The 20230-nt window shown below is 35.7% G+C and overlaps 1 protein-coding gene across 1 annotated transcript in view; it reads left to right on the top strand.

Moving 5' to 3' along the window:
- Window positions 1–20230, top strand: part of PKHD1L1 (PKHD1 like 1) — a 137935-nt gene that overhangs the window by 15551 nt on the left and 102154 nt on the right. The window contains 12 exon segments of the mRNA XM_053661152.1: window positions 1718–1811; window positions 4571–4624; window positions 5147–5220; window positions 6160–6202; window positions 9922–9992; window positions 11065–11175; window positions 12672–12761; window positions 14390–14658; window positions 16114–16205; window positions 17338–17497; window positions 17812–17947; window positions 18662–18805. Of these exon segments, the coding sequence (XP_053517127.1) occupies window positions 1718–1811; window positions 4571–4624; window positions 5147–5220; window positions 6160–6202; window positions 9922–9992; window positions 11065–11175; window positions 12672–12761; window positions 14390–14658; window positions 16114–16205; window positions 17338–17497; window positions 17812–17947; window positions 18662–18805 (1338 nt within the window).

Here is a 20230-nt window from a genome sequence, read left to right as displayed (position 1 = left end):
AGCTGAACCATCTCTTTGTTTGGTGGTAATTAACTAATTTACTTTTTAGTGTATACAATTATTATAATATCTGAAAATTTATAGTGTTTTCCTGGTTGTACAATAACTTCCAATATATTTTATAAAGTGATTTTCAATGGCTGCATCTGAATCTACTTTAGTGTATTTAACTTTTTTCCTATTGGGCATTTAGCTGGTTTCCAGTGTTCATTATAATAACTATAATTATACCAGTTCATAATTCCAATAGAAATATGTTCAAATGCCTAGTTCTGTAGCCTTGACAATTCCATGTACAATTTTTTCCAAGTACTTACATGAAAAAATGTAAGTTTTAAAAACAATTTCCAATTCTTTGATTTATGCAATTAAATTTATTTTACATTTACTGACCATTTGTATTTTTTCTTTTATAAATTACTTGTTTTTCTTCTTGGTTTAAATTAAGGCTAGTCAACATTTTTAATACTAGATTATGAGAAATCTTTACATTTTAAGGATATTAACCATTTATATATAATATATGTGAGAAATACTTTGGAATTTATCATTTGCTTTGAAATTGATTAATGATTTTTCTGTCATTCAAACACTTTTAATTTTTATTATCAAATCTGTAAATCAGCCCTGCCTGCTGTGGCTCAGTGGACTGACTTCCTGCCTGCAAACCAAAGGGTCACCAGTTGGATTCCCAGTCAGAGCATGTGGCTGGGTTGCGGGCCAGGTTCCCAGACGGGGACACACGGGAGGCAACCACACATGATGTTTCTCTCCCTCTCTTTCTCCCTCCCTTCCTGTCTCTCTAAAGAGAAATAAATAAAACCTTTTTTAAAGGTTTTTAATCTTTTAAAAAATCTGTAAATGATAACCTCTTATTTTTTTGTTTTCATGCTATAGAAGAACCCCAAATCCCAATTACATAAGTATTACATAAATTTTCACTTATTTTTAGAGTTTTTAATGTTTAAAAAAATTTTAAAGATTTTATTTACTTATTTTTAGAGAGAGGGAAAGAGAGGGAAAGAAACATCAATGTGTGGTTGCCTCTCATACACCCCTCAATGGGGACCTGGCCTGCAACCCAGGGATGTGCCCTGACTGGGTATTGAACTGGTGATTCTTTGGTTCATAGGCTGGCACTTAATCCAGTGAGCTACACCAACTGGGGTGGTTTTATTTTTATATTAAATTTTATTTCACCTAGGATTGATTTTTTTAAAGATTCTCTTTATTTATCTTTAGAGGGGAAGGGAAGGAGAGAGGGAGAGAAATATCAATGTGTGGTTGCCTCTCATGGGTCCCCTGCTGGGAACTGGCCTACAACCCAGGCATGTGCCCTGACTGGGAATCGAATAACAATCCTCTGGTTTGCAGGCCTGTGCTCAATCCACTGAGCTACACCAGCCAGGGCAAGATTTTGCTTTTTTAGTGTAGAGACTCTTATTTATTTTTTTCAATTAAATCACCTATGACCTCAGTGATATTTATTGAATAATTTATCCTGTCAGAAAATACATCTTTAATCTATAAGTATTTACAGATATTTTCTTAACACTAGATACTCATTTAAGTTTCAATGTATTTGCTAGAACTTTCCAAAGAATTCTAAGCAGTAGTGGTGAACATGAGATATACTGGAAAACCCTCTCATGTTCTGGTAGTAAGTGTGTGGGCTTGTGGGTACATGTCTTACACAGAATTTTGTGTTTGTTTTTAGGTACATTAATAACAATCCAAGGGAGAACCTTCACTGACGTCTATGGAAGTAATACCGCACTAAGCTCAAACGGGAGAAATGTTAGAGTTTTGAGGTAAATTATCGATGTGGAAACATTCTTATAACTTGTAGACTAGATATTCCAAAAATAATGGGTCAAAGTATATTAAAAACCACTACAGTGGGATTAACCAGTGTTCTTTGAGCCAGACCGTAGGAAGAAAACTAGCCTGTCGGATGGTGCACTGATGTGGAAGCATCATCCTTTCTCTGTGATTGATGGATTCGTAGAAGGCACATGGAGGGAAGTGCCAGCGCCATTGAGTTCAAGGCAGAACTTTATTACGGGGGAATGTTGCTACTTCATCTAACTGCACACATGAAAAAAAACACTCTGAATTCCAGACATTCAAGGCTGCGTCAGGGTCAAGAGGAGAACCCAAGTCAGCTAACATGTCATTTGGCACTTTTTCTACTGTACCGTGGTATACAGGAGAGAGCTAAAACAGACGAAAACAACAAAACATCAATAACTTATTACCAGGCTTGAGTTTGAATTCTGGTTCTCCCATTTACCAACTCTGAACAAATGATAATTATTGGCTAGCTGTTTAACATCCAAAACAGTTGTCTACATTTTAGACTGGAAACAAGTATTTTGACTAGAGTTCTCAGCCTGCAGCCTAGGTGTGGCTATCTCAGTATTATTGCCTCACAGATGCAAAGTCTGTTCATTGCCTGCAGACAGAAGGAGAGAATCAGCCTCATGGCTTTCGGGATATTTCATTCTTATTGAGTACATATATTAAATGGATAAGTCAAACAACAATTCAGACAGCATGCATACACGTACATTTGCATATATAATTTTGTAAAACATACAATTTGAAAGGTTTTACTAAATTAAATCAAGTTGATTTATTTGGCATTATGTGAAGTATAACTCAATTAAATAACATCTACATCATTCTGTAATCTGGAAGTGTTCATATTGATTCCTTATACATAAGAAAAGAACTACTAAACAGAAAATAAATATTTAACATTTTATATAGACAGTTTAGCATAAATAAAGATTTTTTATCACCATATGACTGTTATGAATGGTTTATATTTTAATCCCTAGATGGGGTTTTCTAAGTCATCCTTTTCCATGAAACTGCCAAGAAATAAAAGGCTTACCTTTAAAAAAGAGATTCCTCCCCCTGCCCTGACTATAGCTGAAGTTAATTCTGTTTAATACAAAGGAATGGATTAAATTATGTCATAAACTCAGAGAATTGTGGTCAGCAGGGACCACAGAGGTCAGGCTACCCAGCCCTTACACTCCCCAAACCCTGAAACACTATGTACACAGAGAAAAATTTCACACATCTACTAATGGGAGGCGAGGAGATCTTAGACCCACATTTAGATCTTAGACACTCATTTCTACCACATTAATTGTGACAGTAGGGCCCCCATGGCATTACGTTGTACCCGAATGCCATTAGCAGGAGCAGTGGAGCAAGTGCTGAGCAGGAAGTCAGGACACCCTGGTCCTCAAGCTGCTTCTGCTACTCACAAGTCTTGTCAATTCAGCCAAATCTCTGAACTCAGACCAGGTACAAATAATAGAGGACAAGCAAATGACTAAAATGATCTAATGTCTACCAAGGAGCTTTAAGATGAGAAAAATTAAAATATATATACTTACTTAAGGCCAAATAGTATAGTATTATCACAGACAGGCAAACCCAGACCACTGTGGGAATTACTGGGTATGTTCAAGAGCAAACAGGGAGCTGACTGTCTGGGTTTGAATTCTTGCTCTACCCCTTACTGGCCAGCAAGCTACTTAACTTCCCTGTCTTAGTCTCTTCATCTGTGTAGTGGAAAGATAATAGTTGCTAACTTGTAAAAGATTGCATGGATTGAATGTAATAATTGCCTGTAAGTATTAGCTGCTAAAATTATTAAGTGCAGTGAGGCAGGAGATTAGAAGGAGAATATGAATCCATCAATCTTTAATGGGTACAATAATTGCAAGTTGCCTTCTTTATAGACCTAATGCAACAACCAAGTGAAAGGATTTGTATGTGAAAGTATAATAAAAAGTTCAAAATTCTGTGCAAACAGAAGTCCGTATATTTCAAGCTCAGGTTTGTGCCTGGCCTTATCTTGAGTCTGTAATTTGCTGTCACAGACACTGGGTGGTTTACTATGATGATGCAAAAAAGTACAATACTCGTCAGTAACCTGCAGGCCTCCAATGCCATCAGGTTCTATCAGCCTTGAAGCAATATGCTGACCTAATCAGCTGCAGAAATGCAAAGACAGATGTTCTGTCTCCAGCCTTACCCTGTCCCTCCTCAGCTTCTTATTTTCATTTCAACCTGCTCATGCTGTTAGACATTCTTTTCATCCTGGTTACTCTGTGGGGACTCTGTTATGGACTTTGTTGAGTTCCTATAGTATGAAACTTCTACAAAATTATGTTTTGAATTTGAATTAATGGAACTTGAGCTGGAAAAGTCCCTGTTATCTGTTTCAATGTTTTGTATTCCCACAGCACTTCTCACTTGCTAATGCACCAAATACGTTCTGATTATCATCTCTTTATCTGCCTCCCCAAGTTCAAATGTCAGTCCCACAAGGGCAGGGATCTTTGTTTTCTTTCTCACTGATGCATTGCAATACCTAGAGCAAAGACTGTGATGTAACAGGTGTTCCATGGATGTTTGTCAAATGAATAAGTGATGGATAATAAGTGATTGGAGAAAAAACATAGGGTGACATTAAGTTGGTGGGAGGAGAGCATTTTGAAAATGTATTAAACATAACTTGTTCTTTTCCAATAAAATATTTATACAGAGTGTATATTGGAGGAATGCCCTGTGAGCTTCTTGTACCACAGTCTGATAAATTGTAAGTAATTCAAATAACTTTCTTTAGAAAAATAAATAGTAGATATAAACATCCTAAGTTCAAACAATAATTTCTAGCAAGGTGAAAGAGCTGAATGCTTTATAAAGCAGTGTAGATTATAATATTTTATAGTAAATTAGCAAGAATTTATATATTTAAATACTACTTGATATGCCTGGTTATCTCCAGTATAGTTTGATAGGAACTGTTATATAGATTATTATGAGAAAAATGTTTTGAGAAATATTTTTATTAAAATAATTATTTCCAGTAGTATTTTAAAGTTTAAGATGAATATAAATAGGGATGGTCAAGTTAATTGTAAAATATTTCATTGTTCAATGAAGTTTCATTTAACTATCTTCAACCAAATCTGGGAAATATTTTAATTTCACAGAAATTATTTTTGTAGCAGTTTCTGTCTGGATACCTATTTGGAAACTCATGTTTTTAAGGGAAACATAACATTTTAAAATTTCTGTGTCAATGTAAGCTTTGAAATTAACACACGTGTTTTATCAGGTATGGTCTAAAACTAGACCACCCAAGTGGAGACATGGGTTCTATGATCTGTAAGCCGACTGGAACTTACATCGGTAAATATTGATCCTCATTCTTCATATCTCCGAAATGCCTAACTCTATTTCCTTGTTTTGGATTCTTCTGCAGCGTCCACCATTTATTCAATACTAGCATTGCCTCTTTTCCTTGGCTTCTTTTCAATTTCATGCAGAGATGTATGAATTACCTTTTTCCTAAGGTTTACATTTAAGGTAAGCTTCTTCAAAATTCCTCTTTTCTTCTTCATTTGTCATCCAGAAGATTTCATGACAAATTCAGCTATTTCATTCTATTTTCCCCTTTGCTCTGTCTACTCCATACACATAAACCTCTTAGTCCCTGAATGAGCTCCAGTCCCTTCCGACTCAGGGCTTTTATGAGCTTCTCATCCTGAGAATTTCAAATAAAACGTCTTTTCTTAAAAAAAAACTGTCCCTGATCTCTGCCTTACATTCTCAAAGCTCATTCTCCTTTTCTTTGATGGCTTTATCACAATCCGTAGTGGTCTGATTGTGTCATTGCCCTTGGCTGGCTGTGTCCTCGCCCAGACAAGATGCTCTGTTAGGAGAAGAGGAAACTGGGTGTTCACTCTGCATCTCAACCCGCAGCAGAGTGTCTGGCCCAACTAGATAGCTGTTGAATGGATGAAAGAATTTCGGGGTTAATATGGTTATATACATATATGTTTTTTCATTATTCTTCATTTACTATTATATTTTGTTAGGTTTTTCTAGTGTTAACCTTGAAACATACCATTTTATATATATAAATATATATATACATACATATATATATTAAAGTAGGTACTTCTTTAAGATAGTTCAGTTGTCATTTCTTTGAGGATTAATAGATGGTTGTATAATTACAGTTTTCATTTGCAGTTTCTTTGCTTTTCAAATCAGCTTTTATAAAATATAGTTACTGTTCTCCCACAATTGGGAATTTAATTGATTGTGTATTTTAATTAATTCCAGGTCATCACAATGTCAGCTTCATCTTGGATAGTGATTATGGAAGGTAGGTTATTTTGTAAATAATAATTTTCATATTGATTCAACTGGGTAAATAAAATAAAAGGGTATATTTACTTTGTGCCCTAGATCCAGAGGTTAAAAAATTAATTACTCACTTCTCACAAATTAATGTCTAAGGGATTTGCAACTCCCTTTCACTCATAATTCTCTACCATGGCAGCGTCACCCACTCCTGGGTGCATCTGTAAGTGTGTGGAGACATTTGTTGATTGTCACTATAACTGGGGCATGTTAATAGCCTTTTGTGAGCAGGACCAGGACGTCCCAACCCAAATGAATTGTTCTGCACAAAATGTCATAGTGTCTTTCACTGAGAAAATGAGACAGCAGAAATCCAGATAAATCATATTATTTGCTCAAGGAATACTAATATAGATAGCTCTAGTAACGTCTGTTGATTTCTTTGTTGTCTCTAAGGAGAGGCTCAACAATTAGAAGTTTTAAAAGAATGGCAATATTACAACCAAAGTAGGTGTTATACCTGGTTAATAGCTGCTCATGAACTACAGGAAAAGGCTGACTTTTGTCACTTACATGCATGGAACTGCAGTTGAGTTGATGGGACCAAATCCATTGTTGTAGTATTTAGATCTTATAGTTCTAGACATCTAGAGGCAGTAGGTTTGTAGCACATTTGATACCTGGGCTGGATGCTTTATTATAGACCAGCATAGATCTGACCAAAACCATTAAGAATGTTACAGCTTAAGGACAAAACAGAGTGGATGATATGTAAATAGTACTAAGATTTACCTTTGTAATTTACAGGGGGCACATGAGTTAGAGTTCCATGAGTTAACTGTCATTTTCTACAAGGGCATGATGTGCATATAACTTGGTAAGACAGGACAATAGGATTTTATTGAAAATATTAGAAAACCATATTAGAAGCAACAATTCTTAAGTTAGAAATGATTTCTTGAACTATATATGGGTCTCTTTTGCCCTCAATGTCATCATCTTCAAGCAAGAAAAATAACCTCTTTATTCTTAGTCTATATAAAAGGTACTAATTGCCATATCTATCATCTGTCTCAGAGAAATAATTATCCAGAAATAGAAGGTTTGAGTGATAGAGACTGAATGTGATTGATAAGTGTCCATAAATCAATATGCTGCATTAATATGTCCCAAAATTTTCAATTAAAAAAGCTGGTAAATTTTCACATAGTATAGGGAATTGCTGCATAAAATTATAGATTCTGTGATCTTGGCTTATAATTTTTCAAAGCAAATTGCTATTTTTTTATATTGTCTCAGAACTGATATTGTGTTTTTATGTGTTTTATCTTAGGAATTTAAGATAACTTAAAAATGTGACATTTACTATGTGAAAACCCATTTTTAAGATTTTAAAAATACCATATAATATTTTACAAATTTTCAGGGGCATTGCTGAGTATAAAATGAACCAGTTAAAGACCACGGTGGCCCTCATTCTGTGTTTCTTTTAATAGCCAACCTTCCTTCCTCTATTACCCAAGTTCAAACAACAGCTGTTCCAAACTGATAAGGTTCAGATGAGGCTGCCTTAATTGTGAAATGCCTAGTCATTATCATTGAATTAGTGAAAATCACCTCAATGTCATGCCAAATAAATTACATTGCAACTTTATGTCTGGAGGCAGTTTTCCCACCAACTTAAGAAGCAGAGAGAATTTTTCTGATGCAGGGTCTGACCACAGGCAATATTGTGGGAATTAGCATTATTTCAGATCTTTAGCAAGTCAACTAAAGGCTTATACCATAAAAATATAAAATCCAGTATGAACTTCTTAAATAACTAATTTAGCATAAAACGCTTCCAGGGACTCTTTAGTTTTTCTTCCCAATATTTCAAATAACATTTATTAACAACACAGTCTTTTTGGTCTCACCCAAATGTTAATTATAATATTCTTGGTGAGTGGCAATGTGATTAAATGGCCTTCATTATTTGTAAAAATATTTTTAAATATGTTATTGATTATTCTATTACAGTTCTCCCAGTATTTTCCTCTTTGCCCCCCTCCATCCGGCACCTTCCACTCCCTCAGGCAATCCCCCCACCAGTGTTCATGTCCAGGGGTCACGTGTATAAGTTCTTTGGCTATACTCCATTTCCTATACTGCACTTTACATTTTTATACCTATTCTGTAACTACCTATTTGTACTTCTTATCCCCTCACCTGTCCACCCATTCTCTCTCCTCTCTCCCCCAATCTGGCAACCATCAAAATGCTCTTCATATCCATCTTTCTGTCTCTGTTCTTCTCATTTGCTTAATTTGTTTTTTAGATTCAATTGTTGATAGATATGTATTTATTGCCATTTTACTGTTCATAGTTTTGATCTTTTTTTGAATAAATCCCTTTAACATTTCATATAATAATGGTTTGATACCAGACACTTTAGTTCCTCCCTGTGTGTTACTGGTGCCTTCAAGCTGCTACCCTGGTGCTAGAGCTCAGAGGCAGTGAGTCCATGTCTGTGTATGGATTCTTTAGGGGAACTGCTTGGGACTCCAGAGGTTTCTTCTATCATTCAATCCCCACTGGTTTATGCCATCAAAACTTATGGGGACTTATCTTCCTTACACTGGAACCCTGGGTTGAGGGGGCCTGGTATGGGGCTGGGACTCCTCACTCCTCAGATATCCCTCTCAAATTTTTATCCTCCACACATGGACGAGGGACCAGCCTGTTCCATGTCTCCACCCCTCCTACTAGCCTGGGTGGATGTGGATTCTTTAATTCTGTAGTTGTCAGACTTCCATGCAACTCGACTTCTGATGGTTCTGAATGATGATTGTTCTGTAGTTGAGTTCTAATTTTGATGTGGTTGTGCAAGGAGGTGAGCCATGTTTACTTCTGCTGGCGTCTTGACCTGAACGGGACTCTTTAGTTTTCAAATGCACTTTATAACACCTGGGTTAGATTTAGAGGGAGTTAACTATTGGTCTCAACTACAAGATTTACATTATCCCTTTAAATAGATTCTCATTCTTGTGTTCTGGTTAATTATGATGAATGGATGTGAGTGTTAACATTTGAATTTTGTAACTTTTCTAATTACAGTTCATTGAAGTAATCAGAGAACAGCAGTTTCTAGATTCAGATTCTTTTCCTTCCCAGTCTTCATACTTAACTCTGGTGGATTGTTTTTAACTTGCTCTCATCCATTGCACTCTCATGCGAATCAGCAGGCCCGGAACCAGAGTTCTGGCTCAAACTACCTGGGTGCAGGTTCTGTTTCTGCCACTTACTCTCTTGTCATCTAGTGTAAGGAGTTGATGTAAGGATTAAATGGCAATAAATTAAAATATTTTTAAAACTCCTAACTGCTTAAATCTCTTGACAGGATGCCCGACAAGTGTTCAGTGGTGTTAGTTATTGTGACAAGAGCCCAGCCTTCACCCTCCTGGTTTTATGGTGATAGAAATTCTTACTTTATTGGGTTATAATTTACACATAATAAAACAAACATATTTTACATGTGCAGTTCAGTAGGCCCTGGCAGTTGTGCATCTGTGTAGATTTGTGCACTTCTGTAGTTGTGGAACTCATAACTAAATCAAGACACAGAACATAACCTTCCCCAAAAGCTCTGTCCAGCTGCTTTGCAAATTATAACGTGACTTCTATTCCTAAAAGAAATAATTAATAACATTTTCCTAAAATAAAGCTTGCACTGAAAGTGTTTTTGAACTTTTTCTTAAACAGGAGTTTCCCACAAAAAATGGCATATTTTGTTTCTTCTCTGAATAAAATTTCCATGTTTCAGACATATGCAGGTATGTGACCCTTGACTCTGTGTGTATGTGAGAAGAAAGTGAGATGTATATACTTCATTCCATTAAATCAAAGACAATAATGACTTAGGGTGTACTGTATGATTGTATGTACATCTAAGAAGGGAAAATCCCCGAGGAAAGGAGTCTAATAGGAAGCTGTGTCATTAAGTGAGGACCCTGAAGGCTACAGTCCTAGTGTAAGGTTGGCTGGAAAATAAACCCACCCCACTGAAAGAGATAGAAGGGAAATAGGCATGTCTTAGCATTGGCAGCTGGCTGAAGGAGGAAAACGATTCTGTTCTCAATTGAGAAACCACAAGCCAGTGGTTTATGTCTCTCAGATATATGCCCTCAGTCCAAGAGACTCCTCAGTCAGATATTTATTTTAATGTACACAGGTCTCAGGTTGGTAGCACTCCTAGGAGAGTGTCAGGAACAAACATAATTCTTCTTGAATTTTTCTTCATTCTAGGTCAGGAGTGATGGCATTGGCAAATTCTGATTTCATAGATGTTCAATGTGAAACAAAGATGTCTTAGAATCAACCAAATATGATATAGCTTGGCTTTTTCTGGAAATGTATTTAATGTGAACTCATATGTAAAATTACATAGAACTTTGATGGAATCTACTACATGAGAAATCTACCATATGAGAAAAATAAAAATAAAAATATAAGATATTGGCCCCTGAATATACGGATTAATTCTTAAGGCATAGGGGAGACGAGGCCATTCTGTTTTCGCATGTCTTCTTTTGGCACCAAACACCTGTGCTCAGCCCGGTTTTCCTTACTCTCTGGACCTCCCAGTGTCTCCGGAGGATCCTTCTCCACTAAAGCCTGGTACCCAGGAAATGTAGGTCTCTATGAAAGCCCCACTGACTGTCCTCTGCAGGACTGTGTCAAAAACAAAATAACAAACCACCTAATTCATTTGGTAACACAAAACTTACACTAGTGGTACTGTGTGCTATAGCTCGGTAATTTAGAAAGTTTTTAAAAGCAAGCATTTGGGTTTATGTGTAATATTTACATAGTTTTAGTTCACATGCTTTCCCTCCCCCTCCCCAGAGGTCACTCTGATTTCACCTTCACGAGGAAGCATTCGCGGTGGCACCCTGCTAACAATACATGGAAGGTTCTTCGATCAGACAGATTCCCCAGTCCGAGTTCTAGTTGGAGGTATTTTTCATCTTTCTGTATTTTCTTTAGTAATTTGTAAGAAGAATAATTGTATTTTCTCAATCAATGTCTTAAATTTGAAGCGGGGTATTTCCGCGTAGGCGTTTGGTTCTGGGTCTCAATGCCTTTCCCACTGAATCCAGCAGTGGGGGACTTGCCTTGAAGCCTTGTGTGACCAGGCCTTGGGCTCTGAGGTCAGCACCAAAAAGGCAGGGTGTGGTGGCATGGTGTGGCTGCCACCCACAAATTCCCTGCCGCACTTCTAGACATTAATGAATTCTTAAATGTCATTCTTGAACTGTTGTTACTTCTCAATGGGTTAGTTGATTATGAGTAAATTTAAAGTAGTATTTAAGGGTACTCTCCTTATCCCCTTCTGAGATACTGTGCTTTTGTTTGGGTGTCAGTAATTATTGATGGTACTGGTCTTGCAAAGAGCATTAATTGATGTGTCACATGGCCACAAATTACATAGAAATTGGTTCTCTGGTTATGCATCAGTTTTATGGGTCTGGTCTAGATCTGTTCAGAGGTAAGGAACTATGCAACTCGAAAAAGAGACTGGGGTAAATATAGTAATGGGATCTTCCCACTCAGTCATAGTGACCTAACCGCCCTTGACGAGTAGGGGAAAGGATGTCAGCCTACGCTACTGGCACCTGTTTTCTCGGAGACAGCCCTCTGCTCAGGCGTTTTCTACTTTGCAGGAATTTTCTCAAGCCAGCCAACATGTGATTTCAAGAGGAGAAATTAACATAAAGCCACCCCCTCTAACATTTATACAAAATTTTTCCTATCCCTATGAATCCTTGCTGGTAACCTGTATCAATACTAAAATCTAGGCTACAGATTTTAAAGTTTCACGTGCATTTTCTGATGTTTTTAAATATAAATGTTTTGAATATTAGAACCAGAGACATAATTATTTTAAATATATATGTGTTTTATGACCCAATGTTGTACAGTTGATATGCACATATAAGTTAATTTTTATGATATTTCATTACTGTTAATGTGAAAACCAGATTTGAGATTTTAAATCGTCAATCATTTTTTGAAAATATTACTTACAAATTATTATCCCTTTTGTTTTCATGTAAAGAACTTGGACCAAACCAGTTTTTTTTTTTTAACCTAAGAGAACTGGGATCACCTACTTTTGTAAATTCTTAACATCAATTTTCTTTGTCTTGGACCCAGGAATGAAATCCCTTATTTTGACATAATTTTATAAAATGATTAATTTTGTTTCTCAGAAATTGTGAAATTTTCTTACTCAGACTTGAGATATCTTGCCAAGGAAATGTTGACTTACAAAGTATGACAGTCTCTAAGTGACAAGCTTTAATGGGGAATATATTCAAAAAATTAGTGCCCCCGTTTTTGCCTCTTGCTTGTGTGACTTTGTTTTAATTGAAAAAGTGCTTCAAGACAGGCAGATGTGATTTGCATTAGGAAGCTCTGCAGTAATTGCTTTGCACCTTTCTTCTCTATAGGTCAAGCCTGTGATGTTTTGAATGTCACAGAAAATAGTATATGTTGCAGGACATCCCCCAAACCTGATATTCTCAGAACTGTACATCCAGGTAAGTTACCAGAAGAGAGACTGGCCATTTCTACATTTACTTAAGAAGACTATTATTGATATATATCATTAATGTCTCAGTCCATTTCAGCTGCTATTACAGAATGCCATTGGTTAGATAGCTTATAAACAACAAACATCTCTTTCTTATAGTTCTGGGGTCTGAGAAGTCCAAGATCGTGGTACTGGCAGATTAGGTGTCTAGGGACAGCTGCTTCCTCATAGGCGGCCCCTTCTCCGAGGGAACTCCCTGGGGTCTCTTTGATAAGGGCACTAGTCCCATTTATGAGAGCTCCACCCTCCTGACCTAAGTGCCTCCTTAGGGCCCCACCTCCTGCTACATTACATTGGGTATTAAAGTGCAATATGAGTTTAGGGGGGATATGGTCAGACTTCAACAATTAGTAGAAAATATTGAAAATTTTAGAACTTGTTCTTAAAAAATTATAATAAATTTCTTCCTACTTTTTCTCTACACTGTCTGGACCAGGGGAGATAAACCTGACCTAATCCGTCAAACGTCCTACTAAAAATAGCCATCTCCACTGATAGAGTATCATGGTACCTTTTTTTCAAATTAAATGATGATTACTAAATGTTGGTACAGGCTACACAGAAATTTTAGTTATGCCTTTTCCTAGTTAAAAAAAAGCCAGAGTTTAATCTTCACTCATCTAGAATGATTTAGGAGTGATAACAAGGGATGAGAGAAATGGAACTCAAAATTCCTCAGACTTTCACCTGGGACACAGGGAAAGTGCAGCTGACGGCCTTGTTATCTGCAGACATTCACCAGCCCCTGTGCGCTCGCTTACATAAGCTGTGTCTCTTCTTGTGCAGACAGTGAAACTGGTTTATAATTGTGGCAGTGGTTGGAATACAAAGCCAGATAAATTCTATTTACCAACCTCTTAGATTTCCTCATTTTGAACAACATTAAAAATGATCAGTTTAAGAAAAGAATTTTAGTATTTACAAGTGGTAACTTGAAATAAAGTGATATACGTCGGGGAATGAAGTGCTCAAACCTTTCTCAGTTGAAGTTGCTCAACTGAGCTGAAGAGGAATAGCCATTATTCCCATTATTTCCTACATCCGGATGCTCCAGACAAACCTAAGGGCACTGGAGGAAGTAAGGAGCCTGCTTGGTGTATTTTAAGGAAGAAATAGAAAGAGTTAGATGGCTCCTTTGGGGGTGAGAAAAAACTTAATCACAGGGTTTATGGTAAGTATAGATGCACCTTAATGAGAATATTCTCTCTCTGGTTCTGTCCAAAAAGGAGATGGGATCCTTGATCGTAAGTGATGTTAAAAAATGAAAAAGTCAAAAAATACGGACAAATCTTAAAGCCCACAGTGTTACTCCCATTTTACATAGATGGAGACTGAGGTGCAGAGAAGTGAAGTTCTAGTAAACTGTAGACCGTCTTAGTAGCACTCTGTGCTCTGGACTCAGGTACATGTAGTAATTGTTTTAATTACACACATGTTCAATGAACTTGAACATGTGTATTTACATTCACACATGTATCAATTGAAATAGAATATCTCCAACCACCACCCAAATAGGAGGCCTTTGAGACACCATGTCAGAATTCTAGTGAAAGGCTTCCTTGTTTTGATGTTCAGGTGGGAGAGGCCTGAAGCTTGAGGTGTGGAATAATAGTCGGCCGGCACATCTTGAAGAGATACTTGAATACGATGAAAAGACACCAGGGTACATGGGTGCCAGCTGGGTAGATTCAGCTTCGTATATTTGGCCCATGGAGCAAGACACATTTGCTGCACGCTTCAGTGGATTTTTGGTGGCTCCGGATTCTGATGTTTATAGGTTCTACATCAAAGGTGATGACCGTTACGCCATTTATTTCAGCCAGACTGGACTTCCAGAAGATAAGGTAGGGGAGACCAAGATCATCTTTGACATTATTAAAGCAATATGATAACCTTTATATGTAATTTATTCTAAACCCAAACCAATCAACATACTAAGGAATTTATCAGACACATTTTTTATGTGTGTGGATTCTTGGTTATTTTAACATCTGTGATGTGAACTATAAAGTTGTCATAGAAAATCCATCACCTAAAATAAAATGCTCTCCCACATCTAAATTTTCTCTTCCATGGGAAAGCACACATATTTTTTTCTACAATTGAAATTCTTTTATTATGAGGGAATTATAACTATAACAGGAAATGAAAAGAATTAAAATATCTTGCTGTTATATTCTTACTCAGTCATGAAATAAAGTCTGTCATTTTCTTATATCTCTATTTTGTTTTTTATATACATAGGGTTATACATACAATTTTATAGTACTCTCATCACATATTATATGTTAACATGTTATTAAATGATTTGTGTAAGGCCATTTGCATAGTATGTTATTGTATGGGTTTACTAAGCTTAGTTAGGTCACTCTCTCCATACTGGTAAATTTCTTACTTCTGATCTTTTATGACCAGAAATAAAACTTTATCAAACATTTATATACATTAAATTATTCTGTATTTTATATTGTTTTTAAAGATAATTTCATAAATGTGAAACTAATAGGTGAAAATAAAAGAACATTTTTTGACTCAATACATATTGGAAGCTTACCTCTCAAACTGGATGCACAAGTTTAAACCAGTGATATATGAATTACAATTTCATCATAGCTGGTCAATATGCTTCCTTCAAAAATGGTGTAGTCATTCCTAATGGGAACCCAGTCTTCTCATTCCAGTACACAAACCCACTTAGTGATCTTTGGCATCTTTCAGACCTACTTTTAACAATCTCATTTGAATTAAATTCCTTGAAGTTCTCTGAAGAACAAAAGAATGTTTTATTTAACATAAAAACCATCCTCCTGCTACATGTCTTTCTAGTTTTTCTTGCAGTTCTAGTGGTGTAAAAGCTATGCCTGCGCCATAGTTTTGGTACAGCGGTGCTGATGTTTGGGCAGAAGAAATGAAGTTTTAAAAATTTCATTTACCTGGGAACCAAGCAACCACGGTTCGATTCCCAGTCAGGTCACATGCCTGGGTTGCAAGCCAGTTCCCAGCAGGGGACACACGAGAGGCAACCATACATTGATATTTCTCTCCCTCTCTCCTTCCCTTCCCCTCTAAAGGTAAATAAAATCTTTAAAAAAATTTCATTTAATCATGGATAACAGGTCTTAGAAGAAAAAAATGAAGTAGCTTTTCCATTCATAAAAGTCCTGAGCCTGACAGAAATAATAAATAATAAGTGCTGAAAATGTGTATTAATATTTCTACCCTCTCTCTCTTGTCTCACCCTTTCCCCCTCTCTTCCTCCCTCCCTCTCCCCTCCCCTCTCCCTTTCCTTTCGGCATCAGATAAGGATTGCATATCATTCTTCCAATGCCAACAGTTATTTTTCCAGTCCAACGCAAAGATCCAATGACATTCATCTTCAGAAAGGAAAAGAGTAAGGGTTTTTTTTGCTTAAATTATTGTGTGGTATTTTAAAATTAGAAGTTTATATCTAAATATTTTTTCAATTTATTTTTATTAGTGGAATTGATGTCAATTTATTGGTTTAATTTATAATTTGTCAGTCTCTGTAATTTTAATAAATTTTGTTTTTTATATTTTCAAGAATACTAGCAGTCAGCTAAATGAGGAAACTTGACATCTCAGTTATCCCTGTTGCTGAAATTATAACCTTGTGAGATATACTTAATCTTGTTTTTGGTTTTTTATTAAGACCTTTCAGTCAGTCCAGCAATCTAATTTCTCTGCTTCCGCAGAAATCTGAGCTCTTTAATATTGTTAGGGAAAATCACAAACCCATGTGGACTGGCACCACAATTAATCCATTTTTATTATCCACTCATTTATTCCAGACCCTGATCCAGGTACTGGAAATTTAATATAAAGGATATTAAAATATACTCCCTGTCCTTAAGAAGGACATCATTTAGTGCTGAAATGTCAAGTGCAGAGAGAAAATAAAGGTACCATTCACAGAGCAGATAATCCCTTTCAGAAAAATCATTCAGGATTCCTAGAAAACGGGGAGGTGAAAGACATGATAAAAGAGCTAAATTACATGAAAAACATCAAAAGATTCATTGAGATCATTTTTCATATATTTTGTATCTGTTAGGATTTGCTGCATAAGAAATCATTCCCCAGACTTTAGTTACTTAAGGCCACCAAATTTTGTAGTTAGCTGGGCAGTGCTTTTGCAGTTTGCTGCTTTAGTTGGTGATGCAGTTGGATCGTTCAGACGTGCAAGTGAGGCCATCCTGTTGTTCAGGTCCTTGAGGATAGGAAATAATATCTTTTCTGATAAACATTTATTAACAAAACTGAATGAATTTGTTATGAATGGGAATAACTCTTTAGTAATGCAGATGTCTTACATAATTCATTTTATTTTAGCAAACTACTATGAAATTTTTTATATTTTAATATTTAAAATCAGGGGTACTACAATAGAAGTCAATTAAAAGGCAGGCATTTTGTATAGTGTTGAAATTTTATTCATTGTAAAAAGAATTCATGCCCTGCTCTGGAGAGAAAAAGTTGTATTTATTAGTTACTCTGTTTTCCAGATATTACATTGAAATCTTGCTACAGGAGTACAGACTCAGTGCTTTCGTTGATGTTGGACTGTACCAGTATAGAAATGTCTACGCCGAACAGCAAACTGAAGATGCAGTGAATGAAGAACAAGTTATTCAATCCCAATCAACAGTTGTCCAGGAAATGCAGGTTCACCATGATTGTAGCTCCCCTGCTTAGAAAGAAAGTGTCCAAAGACGGGAGCTCTATTCGGTTATACATTTTCCTCATAGAATACTGTTTGGGTGGTGGAAGCAAGCATGGAAAACTATTGAATTGTGGCTTAGAGTATCGGCATTGTAGAAACAGCCCCTTTAAGGCTGGCTGTTACTTGATAAAACTCAAAATTTAAAGTATTTTATCCTTTGCAATAAAGTAGAGAAATAAAGAGGCATTGCATAGCTGAATTATGATATCTTTAATTTTTTTATATAGTAAAGATATTTTCTTAAATTGGGAAATAGGTTATAACTTTGGAAAACTGGGAAACAACCAGTGCAACTGAGGAAGTCCAGAGGATCACGGTAACCGGCCCGTGTGTAGAAGCTAATTCATGTTCGCTTTACCACTATAGATTAATTTATAACATGGAAAAAACTGGTAAGTGATAAATGGTAAGGGATATCTTATTCCTCTTCATGTACACATGTAATTTATAGAGAGGTATTTTCTGTGGTCAAATTCAGTTTTAATAGCATGCTAGACAAAGCAGAAAAAGATAAAGAAAAGCCTTCAGAGTGGGATAGAAAATGGCATCAGTAAAACCATTAAAAAATATAACAGTGTGGTACGCACTGTCATTTTCTTCTTAAGGACCACGATAAAGGTATATTTAGATGCACATGGGATTTTATATATCTGTGACCCATGGGTATAAGTTAACAGGAATTAAATTCATCATTTCAGAGAAGTAAAATATTGCTTTCAATCTTTGAAATTAAGTGATAGACCCATGAGACACTAATTGTCTATTAATAAAAGCATTGTATTTCTGTATTTTATAATAAATCCTAAAAAATTAATTTTGCTCTTTCTGTTAATTGTTTCAATCAGTAAATATTGATGAATGTTTACAGCTTGTCAAATATACCTTATTGCTAAGGGATTATTGAAACAATAAAATATGAACTCAAGAGAACACAATCCAATTATGCAGTCAATATTACTGAACCTCAGTCAATTTCAGAACACAATTTCATTAAGTGATCTGTGGTACAGACCATGAGTGCTTAAAAAAATAAATGATAAGACATCATTGCTGGTAATGTGGAAAGACTTAAACTCTTCTCCTTTTTTCTCCTAAATTAATACAAGTCTTGCTACCTGCTGATGCTTCTGACTTCATACTGCAATCAGCCTTAAATGACCTCTGGTCCTTAAAACCAGATACAGTTCAAGTGACAAGGACACAAAACCCTCAAAGTTATGTTTACGTGATAACCTTTGTATCAACTAGAGGTAAGCATGTATTTCATTTTGCGTGTCTTGTAAGTTTTTTCTAGGAAACCAATTAGCATCCTGTGCAACTCCAGTGAAAAGGGTAAAAGTGCCACAAAATGACAGAGGAAAAAAGTTGGATTCACAGACTTAATCAGTTTTAGAAACAATAGAAATTAAATGCTTGTTTCTGTTTTATTACAATTTAAATTCCTATTGTATTTCAAGGAATATACAACTCTGATGCATGAAAAATTCATCATATATACTATACACAGCAGTATAAGTGGCCTTTTGTAAATAAGCAAAAATTAGTGAAGATTTTAATCCTGGAAATGAAATTTAAGTAGATCAGTATTGCTCAGGAGACACACATCTGGCCAGATTTGGCAGGATGAAGGAATTCTTTTTTTTTTTTTTTTTTTGGTTATAATCAAAATTAAGATGTTTATTTTTTTAATTTAAAACATAAATTTATTTTTTGACAGTAGGTTAAATTCATTGGGATTTGATTTAAATGGTAAAGGAATTAGAAGTAAAAATATTTAAATTTTTAACTCAATATAATTTTTTATAAATTCTTGAAGTGCCAAAAATAAAATAGTGATTAACTAATAGTCTTGGTTGTATATTTAATTATGGTGGGACTCTCGGAATTCTGTGGTCAAATCCACACTGGAAACTGCTGACCATGGCTTGTCCTTGAAGACTGACCAAGTTTATTGGAATATTAAAGTCTCTGAAGAATCTTGCAATGAGAAACAAACAAATAAACCAAATACACAAACAAAAAAACCCATTCACCTGTGTTTAGTGAAGTATTTCCAATGTTATCTGACCTTTATTTGCTTTTCCTTTTTCAAGTCATAGCTGTTAACTTAATGTTTCAGGTTTTCAAGTCTTACAGCCAATTCTAGCAATCAGTTTGGGAGTTTGGGATATCTAACTCATGAAATAAGTCCCTGAATATGTATGTGTTTACTTTTCTTTGGGCAATCATTATTTCCCAATTCACATAAGTCAAATTTTACTTCCAAGATTGTCTCATCTCAGGAAATTGTTACTTTGATGGTTGGGTGCAGGGTGAAAAACTTTGTGTAACATGAATTGAAGTTCTAAAAATTCCCCCAAAACTAAATTGTTGAAACACTCTATAAATAAAAATGTCATTATCCTTGTTCTCCCAGGAACTTACTTATAGATCAGAGGGAAATTTTAAGGCTTCAGCAGAGACCTAAAAGTAGTGGGGTACCAAAATTATAACTGGGCAAATTCTAGGACTTTACCTAACAGAGAAAGTCAATGCAATTCCACTAGTAAAGCATCCTCCAAAAAGAAATAGACAATCACCAAAATATGGAAACAGCTCAAGTATCCATTAGTAGATGAATAGATTAAACAACTACGGTGGCTTTACACAATGGAATACTTACTGCTCGGCTGAAA

Source organism: Artibeus jamaicensis, unplaced genomic scaffold (genome assembly GCF_021234435.1).
Source record: "Artibeus jamaicensis isolate MK-2021 breed Jamaican fruit bat unplaced genomic scaffold, CSHL_Jam_final scaffold_916, whole genome shotgun sequence".
NCBI classification, from domain to species: Eukaryota; Metazoa; Chordata; class Mammalia; order Chiroptera; family Phyllostomidae; genus Artibeus; species Artibeus jamaicensis.
The sequence above is the reverse complement of the archived record's forward strand: the minus strand, read 5'-3'. Positions and strand labels throughout refer to the sequence as shown.